The 13,677-nt window shown below is 44.1% G+C and overlaps 1 protein-coding gene across 1 annotated transcript in view; it reads left to right on the forward strand.

Moving 5' to 3' along the window:
- Positions 1–13,677, forward strand: part of inppl1b (inositol polyphosphate phosphatase-like 1b) — a 73,065-nt gene that overhangs the window by 14,898 nt on the left and 44,490 nt on the right. The window contains exon 3 of the mRNA XM_084332165.1: positions 4,865–4,928. Coding sequence (XP_084188291.1) covers positions 4,865–4,928 — 64 coding nt within the window. The remainder of the gene's footprint in view (positions 1–4,864; positions 4,929–13,677) is intronic.

Below are 13,677 nucleotides of genomic sequence, written 5' to 3' on the forward strand. Positions count from 1 at the left end.
ACGTGCATGTGAGTGCATTTGTTTGTTTCGTGAGCACATTAAGTGCTAGGAGATAAGAGTTATCTCATAATGGCGAGAGCGAGACGCGATTGCCAGTATGATAATATAACCAAATGCATTGATTTATCTCAGTAGGTTAGTATTTTAGGACGAGTGCATGACAGTAAGACGTTTTTTTTTATTTCAGATATTGATTGAATATTTTCTATCCTATCTTATATCATATTCTTATCTCCTTTTTTATATACTCTTTTTCTCTCCTATTTTATATCATCTTCTTGTCTCCTATCTTATATTATCTTCTTATCTCCTATCGTATATCATCTTCTTATCTCCTATATTATATCATCCTCTTGTGTCCTATCTTATATCCTCTTCTTTTCTCCTATATTATTACAGTATAATCTTCTTGTCTCCTATCTTATATCCTCTTCTTATCTCCTATCTTCTTCTATTCATCTGCATGATAACTTGTGATCTTTACACATTATCACACACTTGCTGAGCAGACAGCCCATTTCCCTCAGCTGGTGCCCTAAATAAAAACAGGGTTATTCAACTTGTGCTGTTAGTTGAACCCTTGAGAAGTGCAATGGCAACCTGTTTATCTATTAGATGTCTTCTGTTTGTGGTTCTGTCGCCCATGAATGAAAGATTCAGTCAACTTAGCTACAGTATGTATGGGAGAGCTCTACACCACAGATCCCAGGGGTGATCGGTGTTCCAGGCGACTCATGAACCATCATGAACCTTGAACCATCAAGAACCTTGAAGTTGAACCATCATGAACCTTGAACCATCTTGAACCCTGAACCATCATGAACCCTAAACCATCATGAACCTTGAACTGCCATGAACCTTGAACTGCCATGAACCTTGAGTGACATGCAGTTGTAAAGTTAATCCAAATCACGTGGAGTGTGAATGTGATCAGAATCAGAATCAGAAAGGTCTTTATTGCCAAGAATTTGCTTTGGTTGTTTTCGGTGCAACATTAACGGACAGACAATGGATGGATAATAAAATAAAAAGGTGGAGTAAAATAAAATGAAATATGAACTAAGTTAAGATATAAGCACAATAGAATATAATATAATTATGAAATAAAAAAAATAGGCCAGGGCTGTACAACTGTAAAATAAAGAGGTTGAATAAATCGCCCAAAAGTACTCAACCTCTTCTGTCTTTAACTATGAATGAACATAACAATCTAACTTACCATCTTTAGATAATAAAGTACTCAACCTCTACTGTTTTTAACTATGAATGAACATAACAATCTAACTTACCATCTTTAGATAATAAAGTACTCAACCTCTACTGTTTTTAACTATAAATGAACATAACACTCTAACTTACCATCTTTAGATAAAAGTACTCAACCTCTACTGTTTTTAACTATGAATGAACACAACACTCTAACTTACCATCTTTAGATAATAAAGTACTCAGCCTCTTCCGTCTTTAACTATGAATGAACACAACACTCTAACTTACCATCTTTAGATAATAAAGTACTCAGCCTCTTCCGTCTTTAACTATGAATGAACACAACACTCTAACTTACCATCTTTAGATAATAAAGTACTCAGCCTCTTCTGTCTTTAACTATGAATGAACACAACACACTAACTTACCATCTTTAGATAATAAAGTACTCAGCCTCTTCTGTCTTTAACTATGAATGAACACAACACACTAACTTACCATCTTTAGATAATAAAGTACTCACCCTCTACTGTTTTTAACTATGAATGAACACAACACTCTAACGTACCATCTTTAGATAATAAAGTACTCAGCCTCTTCCGTCTTTAACTATGAATGAACACAACACTCTAACTTACCATCTTTAGATAATAAAGTACTCACCCTCTACTGTTTTTAACTATGAATGAACACAACACTCTAACTTACCATATTTAGATAATAAAGTACTCAGCCTCTTCCGTCTTTAACTAATTAACACAACACTCTAGTTTCAAGTTTGTTTATTATTTGTCACAACAAAATACAGAATACTTTATGATGAAATGCTTGTTTCTGTATGAGCCCCTGAGAGTGTGCTACATACAGTAAAAAAAAGTGGTTCTAACTTACCATCTTAAGATAATAAAGTACTCAGCCTATTCTGTCTTTAACTATGAATTAACACAACACTCTAACGTACCATCTTTAGATAATTAGGTTTGAAAACATTCATCAGGAAACTTAAAAAATAGTTATATGGTTCTTCATATATGAAAGAGAGATGAATATGAATATGAAATATGAAAGTTGTTGGCCACAGGGTCTTCTGCTGGTCTTTATGACTGAGAATCAATAGACCAGATAAAACGTTCTCATCCCTCTGGAATATTGCGTTGTTTCACTGAATCAATCCGAAAAAAGAATGGGGAAAGTTTCCATTTAGAACCTTTTATCCTCAGGAACCGTCTGTGAGCTCCATCTCTTTTGGAAAAAGGGTCCTCCCTGCTTCCAGAAAGTTTAATCAGAACCATACCGCCTAATTAAAAGGAAAACAACCTTTTGGAATTTCTTTTATTTCTGTGCGTAAAATCTGGAAAAATGAACACCAAACTCTCCATTGCTACAGAATGTTTCAATCTATGAATGGATTCAGCAGCTCCTCCTTGCCCTGTCATCTCAATCAGTGTCACTTTACTCTGCCAGCGGGGCAGCATACAGAGTGTAATAGCTCAGAGAGCTGCTCGTGGGCCAACTATGCACACACACACACACACACACACACACACACACACACACACACACACACACACACACACACACACACACACACACACACACACACACACACACACACACACACACACACACACACACACACACACACACACACACACACACACACACACACACCCCATCCCCCCCCTCCAGAGCGGTTAGGGTGTCCTGTCCGAAACAGGGGCCAGCAGCGTGCCCGGTCTCCTGCCTCGGGACTCTCTCTCCCTCTTGTCTTCCCCGGGGCCCCTGGAAGAGGGCGGGACTTCCAGTGACCACACTGCTCTCTCCCTGCTCATCAGCCTGGGCCAGACACATTCCTGAAAGCTGAGCCCTGCTGCTGCCGCTGCTGCTGCCTTTTTCCTTCCCCTCCGCCAACCGCTCATTCTGCCTCACTTTTCTTTTGTTTTGTTATTATTATATTTATATTTATATATAAATAGAGTGGCACTATGTCCTTTTATTGAAGCGCTCTCTTCTTGTTGCCTGAAAGTGCTTTTATATGTCAAAAACTTCTACTTTATTGATGGAGATGGTGATTGTGTCAGTCACAGTGCTATATATATATATTTTTTTTGTATCAACTTTTTTCTCCCATTTTCAATTTTTCTCCCATCCCAATTGCGTATCGTCCAATTCTACCCTCCCCTGTCTCGAACGCTGTTAGGCAACATCACCTCCTGGTTTGGGAATAGCACTGCACAAGACCAAAGCAGACTACAAAGAGTGACACGTTCAGCCGAACGCACAATTGGAGGGGGGCTCCCCACCCTCCAGAACATTTACTACAAGCGTTGCAAGGGCAAGGCTAAGAGAATCATTAAAGACTCCAGTCACCCGAACAACTGCCTCTTTGAACTGCTGCGGTCAGGCAAGCGATACAGGAGTCTCAAGGCGAGCACAGAAAGACTCAGAAGAAGCTTCTATCCCCAGGCCATCAGGCTGCTAAACGAACAATGAATGAACACTACACAACAACAACCACCAAACGCACATAGCACACACATCCACACGCACACACTCACTTTAAACAAACACACTGTAGCACCCACTCCACACACTTATAGCACACACCCACTTTAAACAAACACACTGTAGCACCCACTCCCCACACTTTATATTTATGGATGAAGGATTGCACTACAACTCGTACACCTTACTGTAAATTGTACCTAAAATTGTACCTCATCCCATTTCTGCTTTGCACTAGATAGTACTGTACATTAGTACACTGCATAGTATTGTGTATTGTATATTATATGGTAACTCAGAACATTGTACATATGTCTATACCGAACACTGTGACCTCATTTTCTTCTTCTAAATTCATGCTATATTATGTTATTATGTTATTTGATACTATCTTGTCTAGCACAGTCTCTGGAGCGTAACAGTAAGAAGCATTTTGTATGAAAGTATTCTGTACTTCTGTATGACAACTATTAAAGAACTTGAACTTGAACTTGAACTTGAACTTGCCTCCCACAAGCCGGCTGCAATGTGGACGAAGCCTTACATCACGTGTCCCCTCCGGTACTCGAGGAAGCAGCCGTTGCATCTTTTCACCTGCACAGCGCAATCTCTCAGCGGCGGGGGTCTGCGTGGGAGGGACACGCCGCCCCCGTCGCTTCCTGATTCTGCTGCGCAGGCGCACCAACCGACCTGTAGGAGTCGCTGTCCACAACGTCCGATCCCCACCCATCAGCTTTCCCACCCCTAACACTGCCAATTGTGTTAGTATGAACGAACAGCCAAGCTGATAGCAATGCGGAGAGCTGGGCTCGAACCCAGCGTGTCCTGCATTGGTGGCGAGCGCCTTGCCCACTACACCACCTAGCCGCCCTGCTATATATATATATTGAAATAAGGACCAGATATATATGTATTATAATGTAATATACTGTACTTATGTGGTTGTTGCTAAACAGTCAGGCGAGCCACAGCATCAACAGTGTGTGAAATCACTGGCGCCTTGTTGTGAAAGTTACAGCGTGTTTAACTAGGGCCACACATCTGGTCCATGTTTCAACGCCGCATCCAAATACGTTTTGCCTTTGAATGCTATTTTCGCTCATAAGCATTTCGTAGTAAAGTAACGTGTGCTATTTTCTACTTTTTACAGGTTCCAACGTCATGTTCACACTTATCGCATTCTCCCGGACACAGAAGGCCTACTAGCGGTTCAGGTGAGCATCCAGCCTCGCTACACTGCTCTCTGTCCCCTGAACCAGAGTGTGCACAGTGCACGCCCGTGGTACGTTCTGTATGTACAGTTGTAACAACAGCTAGTCAGATGGAGTTGGCCGTCTCAAACAATGGTTTGTTATTGACTGCAGAACAGTAAGGTGCCTGTGTCTCCATTCTCTGCTGCTTGTTGCTTGAATGCCATCTCCACCATGTGGCTGCATACTTGGAGCATGATCTCAGCGGCACAGAGGGGAAACTGTTTGTGTGTGCGTGTGTATGTGTGTGTGCATGTGTGTGAGTGTGTGCATGTGTATGTGTCTCACAGTCAGATTCCTACACTACCCACACTAACTCATTGACCAATTTATTTATTGTGCGAATGGGTATGCGTGCGTGTGTGTGCGTGCGCGCTTGCACATACACAAACGTTGTGTAAAGGGTGTTTGTACTACTCATAAATGGGTCCATTGGATGTGAGAGGGTGTGTGTGGCAGTTAGAATGTGTGTTTTTGATACACTTTCTACAGGGAACCATTTGATCCGAGAGCCACTGCACACAGTCCTAATTACCACTGTACAGAAACACACATGCACCGACACACCGACACACACACACACACACACACACACACACACACACACACACACACACACACACACACACACACACACACACACACACACACACACACACACACACACACACACACACACACACACACACACACACACACACACAATAACAAATAATAGAAAAACTTTGAATGAGCAAGCCACAAGGCCGCCTGTGCATTCTTTCACCATGTCTGCCTTCTGATCTCAAAAGATCCCAGTAACAACACTTTGCCTTGGAAACATCCACTATTCTCAGACCAAACCTCCTCTGACTGTATCACTATTTCATCTGTTTTTCCACTGCCATCAGGAAAAGCCTCCAACATGTATACCCTCCCTGGACTTGCTCCACCAACACTCTGGCTTTTTCGTTTCTCTAAGAGGGCTCTGGGGATATTTCTGGGGCTATGTTGGCTCTCAAAGTCCCGTTATTCCTTTTGCTTTCTTTGTAATCACTTTTCAAGAGCTCCTTGTGGCATGAAAAATAGAAACACATCTACTATTTGCAGATTCCCTGGTGAAAGAGTCAGGTGGCTCCTGCCAAATAAATGGTTTCTTCCACCACACAATGAAAACAAAAGCTTCTAAAATAAGAAACAGGAAAATGATCTTATTTAGTAGTCTAGCCAAGTGTACCTTGCAGATTTTGTGTATGTATGAGTGTTTGTACATACGTACGTGTGTGTGTGTGTGTGTGTGTGTGTGTGTGTGTGTGTGTGTGTGTGTGTGTGTGTGTGTGTGTGTGTGTGTGTGTGTGTGTGTGTGTGTGTGTGTGTGTGTGTGTGTGTGTGTGTGTGTGTGTGTGTGTGTGTGTGTGTGAGTGTAAACATACTTGGTTATACAGTATGTGTACAGTATGTGTATGTGTGTTTGTGTGATCAGTCTATGTTGGCCCATTTGAGTGGCATTAGAGTGTGTTTATCCAGTGTTTTAGAGGTCGGCAGCACATTATGTTTGCCAGTGGCTCAAAACGTGTGAATATTTACATGTAGAACATCCACGTCATGTTTGTTTAGGGCTCTCAGAGGATGTTTGTTTGTGGTATAGTACAGAGACTGTTGGGACGATGAACTGCTGGAACGTGGTGAATCACGTCAGGACCAGCCAACCATGGCAGTAACCAGGATGTGGGTGTCAACTCCTCAGGGAGAAGAGCAGTCTGATAAAAAACTTTAGGCCAGAACACGCTGAACCCCACTGGGGTCCTACACTGTAGCACTCAACACTTTGATGAACATTGTTACTCAGCTGATAGATCATAATTGGAAATGAGGGCAACCTCATGGTTTAACAAGTACTAAATAAAGGTTTGATGATGATAATGATATGATGATAGAAAAGGATATACAGGGGCGGCTAGGTGGTGCAGTGGGAAAGGCGCTCACCACCAATGCAGGAGACGCTGGGTTCGAGCCCAGCTCTCCGCATTGCTATCAGCTTGGCTGGTCGTTCATACTAATACAATTGGCAGTATTAGGGGGTGGGAAGCTGATGGGTGGGTATCGGACGTTGTGGACAGCGACTCCTACAGGTCGGTTGGTGCGCCTGCGCAGTAGAATCAGGAAGCGACGGGGGCGGCGTGCCCTCCAAACGCACTGTGCAGGTGAAAAGATGCGACTGCTGCTTCCTCGAGTACCGGAGGGGACACGTGATGTAAGGCTTAGTCCACATTGCAGCCGGCTTGTGAGAGGCATGGCCTAACAGCGTTCGAGACAGGGGAGGGTAGAATTGGACGATACGAAATTGGGATGGGAGAAAAATAGAAAATGGGAGAAAAAATAGATAAAAAAAAGAAAAGGATATACAGTAGGTCGAACATAATACGAATTATCCTTTGACATGGATATATGATTGTCAAATCATGGTATGTAATTACATTAAAAGATGTGTCATCCAGCTAATTTCTTGGCAGCTCTGTGATGTGCTTCTCAGAGTTGGATTTCAGGAGACTTCTGCTTGATTATTTTGCAGTAATTCTTTGTTGTTGCCGCCATATTTAGTGTTACAGATTTCCCCATTCAAAACTACCACAGTGATCCTGTGAGAACCTTATTTATGATTTTGTATGAAAACTGTATGATTGTATTGCTTCCGTGTGGCAAATAAAAACTCTGAATCTGAATCTGAACCACAGTGATCCTTCTCATTTTATAGTCGGTGGTCTCTGGATGTGATGGAGGAGTGCATATTGAATGCACAGTGCAGAGTTGCAATTCAACTGAATTTACATGAAATGGGGATGTTTTAACTAAAACATGCCACAAGACCTAGTATTTTAGTATACTAGTATAAAGTATAAAAAAAAAAGTGTACATATGCCAATATCGATATGTGACGCCACTTATCGATATCACGCAGTTATCGATAATTATCGATAAGTGGTCTCAGCCTTACCTTTTAGATGATGGTTTCTTTTGTTCCTGTTAGGGATTGTGTTGGTAGAGGACCCAACCGCAAACAGAGACGAGGGAGAGGTAGATGTAGGTTGTTGAATATGAGCACTGCTCCTTTAATTCGAGACACAAAAGCAAGGTGAGAGCAAGTCTCCAAAAATGTACAAAACAAATGACACATCAGAAGACGGTGCAGTAAATACTCGCCGGAGAGACACTTAAAAAATAAAGAAAGCCAAGGGCGGTCAGGTGGCGTAGCGGAGATTGCGCTCGTCACCAAGGCAGGAGATGCTGGGTTCGAGCCCAGCTCTCGGCGTTGCCCAGCTCTTGGCTGGTCGTTCATACTAATACAATTGGCAGTATTAGGGGGTGGGAAGCTGGTGGGTGGGAAGCTGGTGGGTGGGAATCTGGCGTTGTGGACAGCGGCGCCTACAGGTCAGGTCTCGGCGCTTGCTCAGCGGGGGCAGGACTTGGTGGAGATAGCGTGCCCTCCCACGCGTTACACTTCACCAATGAGAGTCCTCGCTGCCAAGTGAAAAGACGTCACTGGCAGTTGCCGCACGTATCGGAGGAAGCGTGCGATCGGCTTCGGGACGCCCTTGTACCGACTCGTAGGAGAACATGCGTACAACGACCAGGTAGGGGAGGGGGGGGGGGAGGGGATTGGCACAACGACAAAAAAAAAAAAAAAAAAAAAAAAAAGCCAAAACAAAAAGTAACAACACTAAACTGATAAACTAGAAAATAAACGAAAACAAATTAGAGCAAAGCTGGAAAGGCACACGGTGCAAAAACATTACCAGGTGAGAGAACCAGGATACACAGGGAGACAAGACTAATCCGCAAACGGCAGGAACAGACCACGGGGAACAAGGCAGGAAACGCAATGACGCCACAGGGAGACAAGGGGTACACAGGCATAAATACACAGGCTGATTAACACATTGAGGACCGGCCGTCGCCGTCTAATATGTGGCTGAAGGACAAAGCTTTGTAAACAAACCGATGTACTTTTGGAGAGCTATATCTATACTTTATAGTATTGCTATCTGTCCATTCTCATTGTCACTTGAGTGCATAAACCGTGCCTTCATAATCCATCGGTTGGTTGTCATTTTATAGCGTCATGAATATAAGGTTTATCGCACTTTTCGTCTCAAATATTTTCTGGGAAGCTAGATATAGGGCTAAAGGCTACTAACGTTATATCGAACAGCATTTCTGTTGTATATATTCGAATGAAATAAAACAAACTGCTTATCATCCGGACTATTACAGAGCATCTATGGATGAAATGGGGGCGGCGGGGGACGCCGATTAGTATTATTGATTAGCAATAGAGTGTCCGTGGTGGTCCTCCAGGTTGGGGGTTGGGCGTGGGGCTAACAACCCTACCCTGGAAAACAAACAACTGTTACAGAAACTGCAAAACACAAACCACAAAACCTGGGGTCCAAAAGAAGCTCTAGCCAAAACACTGGCACTATGACGGCAGCAGATGAAAGCCCAATTCGGGAAGTCGGTTGCTCGAAGATGAGTCTTCTAAGAACCCGAACCATGATCCGTCTCGGAGCATGGAATGTCCGTACTATGTTTGAAACATCAAAGACAGCACAAGTCATCAGAGAAATGCAGAACTATAAGTTAGACACCCTTGGTGTGAGCGAGTGTAGATGGACTGGTTCAGGCTGCAAGGTGACAAAAGAGGGCTCAACTATCCTTTTCTCTGGAAAAGATGATGCACACTCCAGCGGTGTAGCACTTATCACAAGTAAGGAGACATCCAAATCTCTCACGGAGTGGGAACCCATCAGTGATAGACTGCTCAGAGCAAGATTTTACTCCCGATACTGTAAAATGACCATCTTACAGTGTTACGCCCCTACAAACGAGGCAGAGGAGGAGACTAAGGACGACTGGTACGAGCAACTGCAATGTGCAGTCTCCAAGGTCCCACAACATGACATGCTACTGATTATGGGAGATTTGAATGCCAAAGTTGGAAATGATAACATCGGGAGAGAAGATGCAATGGGGCGGCATGGCTGCGGAACTATCAATGACAATGGAGAGAGGCTTGTTGACTTCTGCATTAACAACAGATGCGCAATAGGTGGAACCATCTTCCCCCACAAAGACATCCACAAACTAAGCTGGAGATCCCCAGATGGGCATACGGTCAACCAGATTGACCATGTCATTGTCAACAAGAAATGGCAACGATCTCTTCTGGATGTCAAAGTCCACCGGGGGGCGGATGTTGGCAGTGACCACCACCTGGTGATAGCCAAGATCAGGCTAAAACTCAGAGCAACACCTAACACCAAACAGCGACGCAAAGTGTTTGACATCAACAAGCTTCTTGCATCAAAAGTCCAAAAAGAGTTCACCATCGAGCTTAGAAACCACTTCAGTGCACTGGAAGATGAAGATGGAGAAGAAAATGGAGATGTTAAGAAAACATGGGGGAACATAGCAAAAGTATACAAAGAAACAGCAGAGATTGTCATAGGCTTTAGAAAGAAAGGAGACAAACAATGGATAACACATCAGACATGGACAAAAAACGATGAGAGGAAGAAAGCCAAAGACAAACTGCTCAGTGCAAAGTCACCCAGGCTAACTGAACGTGCAAAGAAAGAGTACAAGGTGAAAGACTTAGAGGTCAAGAGGAGTGCCCGAAGGGATAAGAGAGCCTTTGTGGAGAACCTGGCAAGTGAAGCAGAGATGGCTGCAGCTAAAGGACAACTCGGTATAGTGTATAGGATCACTAAACAGCTAAGCGGTCCAAGGAACATCTACACTAAACTAGTTAAGGATAAACAAGGTAAACTGATAACAACTGAAAGGGAACAAGCTGAAAGATGGGCTCAACACTTTGAAGAAGTGCTTAATGGACCAGAACCTGAAGAGCCTGCAGATCCAGAACCTTTGGATGACATCGATATTAACACGATCCTCCCTCCCGAGCTGAAGTACAAACGGCAATCAAGGATATGAAGCGGGGAAAAGCCCCTCGAATCGACATGCTACATGCCGAAATGTTCATGGCAGATATCACCACAGCCTCCAGGGTGCTGACCGACCTCTTCACCAAGATATGGGAGCACAATGCCATACCAAGGGAATGGAGCAAGGGCCTCATATGCAAGCTTCCTAAGAAAGGTGACCTGAAAAACTGTGACAACTGGCGAGGCATAACACTTCTGTCCGTCCCTAGTAAAGTATTTTGCAGAATCCTTTTATTTTTATTTTTTTATATCTTTTTTTCCCCTCTTTTTTCCTCCGATTTTCTCCCATCCCAATGTTAGTCGTTAGTCGTAATTCCCAATCCCCTTCCTGGTCGCTGCGCACTTACCCTCCACAGTCGGTCTGGGAGAGTGGAGGCTATCACGTGCTTCCTCCGACACACGTCTAGCCAATCAACCGCTTCTTTTCACCTGGCAGCGTGGACTCTCACTGAGAGGGCATAGCGTGTGGAAGGATCACACTATCCCACTTAGATCCTATCCGCGCTTAGCAGGCGCCCCGACCGAACTGTAGGAGTCGCTGTTTACAACGATCCGGACCCACCCCGCCAGCTTCTCCCACCCTCTAATACTGCCAATTGTATTAGTGTGAACGGCCAGCCAAGCTGGTGACAACCCCGGAGCTGTGAGCTGGATTTGAACAGGCGAATCCAGCGTCTCCGGGGTTGGTGACGAACGCAATCTCCGCTACGCCACCTGACCGCCCCTGCAGAATCCTTCTTAAGAGATTTGATTGCCATAGATGTCAAGCTAAGAGAGGAACAGGCAGGATTTCGCAAAGGTCGAGGTTGTATCGATCAGATCTTTACCTTACGCAACATCATCGAACAGTGTATTGAGTGGAACGCCCCCTTGTATATTAACTTTATCGGTTTTAAGAAGGCATTTGACAGTATTCATCGCGAGAGCCTATGGAAGATCCTAAGGGCATATGGAATACCTTCCAAAATGGTCAACATCATTGGAAAATTCTATGAACACTTTGAATGCAGTGTCATCCTTGATAACACCTTGACAGAGTCATTTCCCATTAAATCTGGAGTAAGACAAGGCTGCATCCTCTCCCCTATTCTGTTCCTGATTACCATCGACTGGGTTATGCGTCAAACTACATCAGACCGTCCCCGTGGAATCCAATGGACCCTGTTCTCCTTTATGGAAGACCTTGACTTTGCAGACGATCTGGCAGTCATGTCATCCACTCATAGCCACCTACAGGAGAAGTCTGACTGGCTAAGCAATTATGCAAAGCGAACTGGTCTCTACATCAACCAGAAAAAGACCCAGGTGATGTGCATCAATGTCCCAACAGCACCTCCAATCACCATCGATGGAGAGGCGTTGGAATGTGTAGAAGACTTTACATACCTTGGAAGCCTCATAAGCAGTGAAAGTGGAACGCAAAAAGACATCAAGACGCGTCTCAACAAAGCAAGAGGTGCTTTCAGCCAACTTCGCAACATCTGGAAGTCTAAACAATATAGCCTTAAAACCAAACTCAGGCTCTACAACAGCAATGTTAAGTCTGTCCTGCTATATGGCTCTGAGTGCTGGAGAGTAACACAACAGGATATGAGAAAGGTTGATGTCTTCCACAATAGCTGCTTACGTAGGATCTGCAACATCTTTTGGCCAAATAGAATCTTGAATGAGGAACTTTATAAGAAGACAGGCAGCTTGTATATGTCCCTTGAGATAAGGAGACGGAGGTTAAGATGGCTCGGCCATGTATTGAGGATGCCCAATGAAAGGTTACCCAAAGTTGCCTTGAGATGGACCCCAGTTGGGAAGAGAAAGAGGGGTAGACCAAAGAACACCTGGCGAAGAACAGTGATGATGGAGCTGAAGGAGATGGGTCTTTCCTGGGACAAAGCGCAGGCCAAAGCACGAGACAGGATTCAGTGGCAGTGTATGATTGCGGCCTTATGCCCCAACCGGGACGAAGAGGATAAGTAAGTAAGTAAGTAAGTAAGTAGTAGAGTGTCCGTGCAAGTAGCCACATTCACTGATCGATTGCTTGCGTTTTACAACAATGTCTGATCCGGCTGTAATTTGGGTGAAGAGGGTCCTACCGTCAGCCCATGTGATCGCCGGCAGCATTTCCCCATTATTCATCGGCATCTGGTAGATCGATATGTCCATTGGCTGATCATAAATCCCATTATTCCAGGCTGAAATCTGCACTTCGAACCGTGATCAACGGTGCATGCTGTTCGCTTGGGATCAGGCTAAAATGAAACGCCCATAGACGGTAAAAATTTTTTTAAATCGACTCGCCCACAATGATACTGCAGTGGAGCGATGGCGCCCCTAAGAGGATCTGGCCGGTATTGCATGTCGCCGATTTCACAGAGGCGGGTAAATCTGCAGAGTCGATGGGGGATCTTGATCCGTTTATTAATATGGAATAAAACAATAACAACTTGCCACAAGTTAACTCGTGGCTCTGGTCCTCAACGCATGGCACCGAAACCCGAGTTAACTCGTGGTTGGGCGGCAAAGTGTTAACACAAGGGGGTAATTGGTAACAAGACACACCTGAGAGGGAAGGTAGAACTAACACACAGGGGTATAGGAAAACACAAGGCCAAAACACACTGGGGAATAACTATACTAGAACACAATACAACACAGGGCCGAAATACAAATACCCACACTGAACAACACAAGACTAAGGCAGGAGAAACAATGCAGACAACAGAATTACAGGC

The sequence above is a fragment of the Notolepis coatsorum genome, assembly GCF_963971535.1.
Source record: "Notolepis coatsorum genome assembly, chromosome: 16".
NCBI lineage: Eukaryota > Metazoa > Chordata > Actinopteri > Aulopiformes > Paralepididae > Notolepis > Notolepis coatsorum.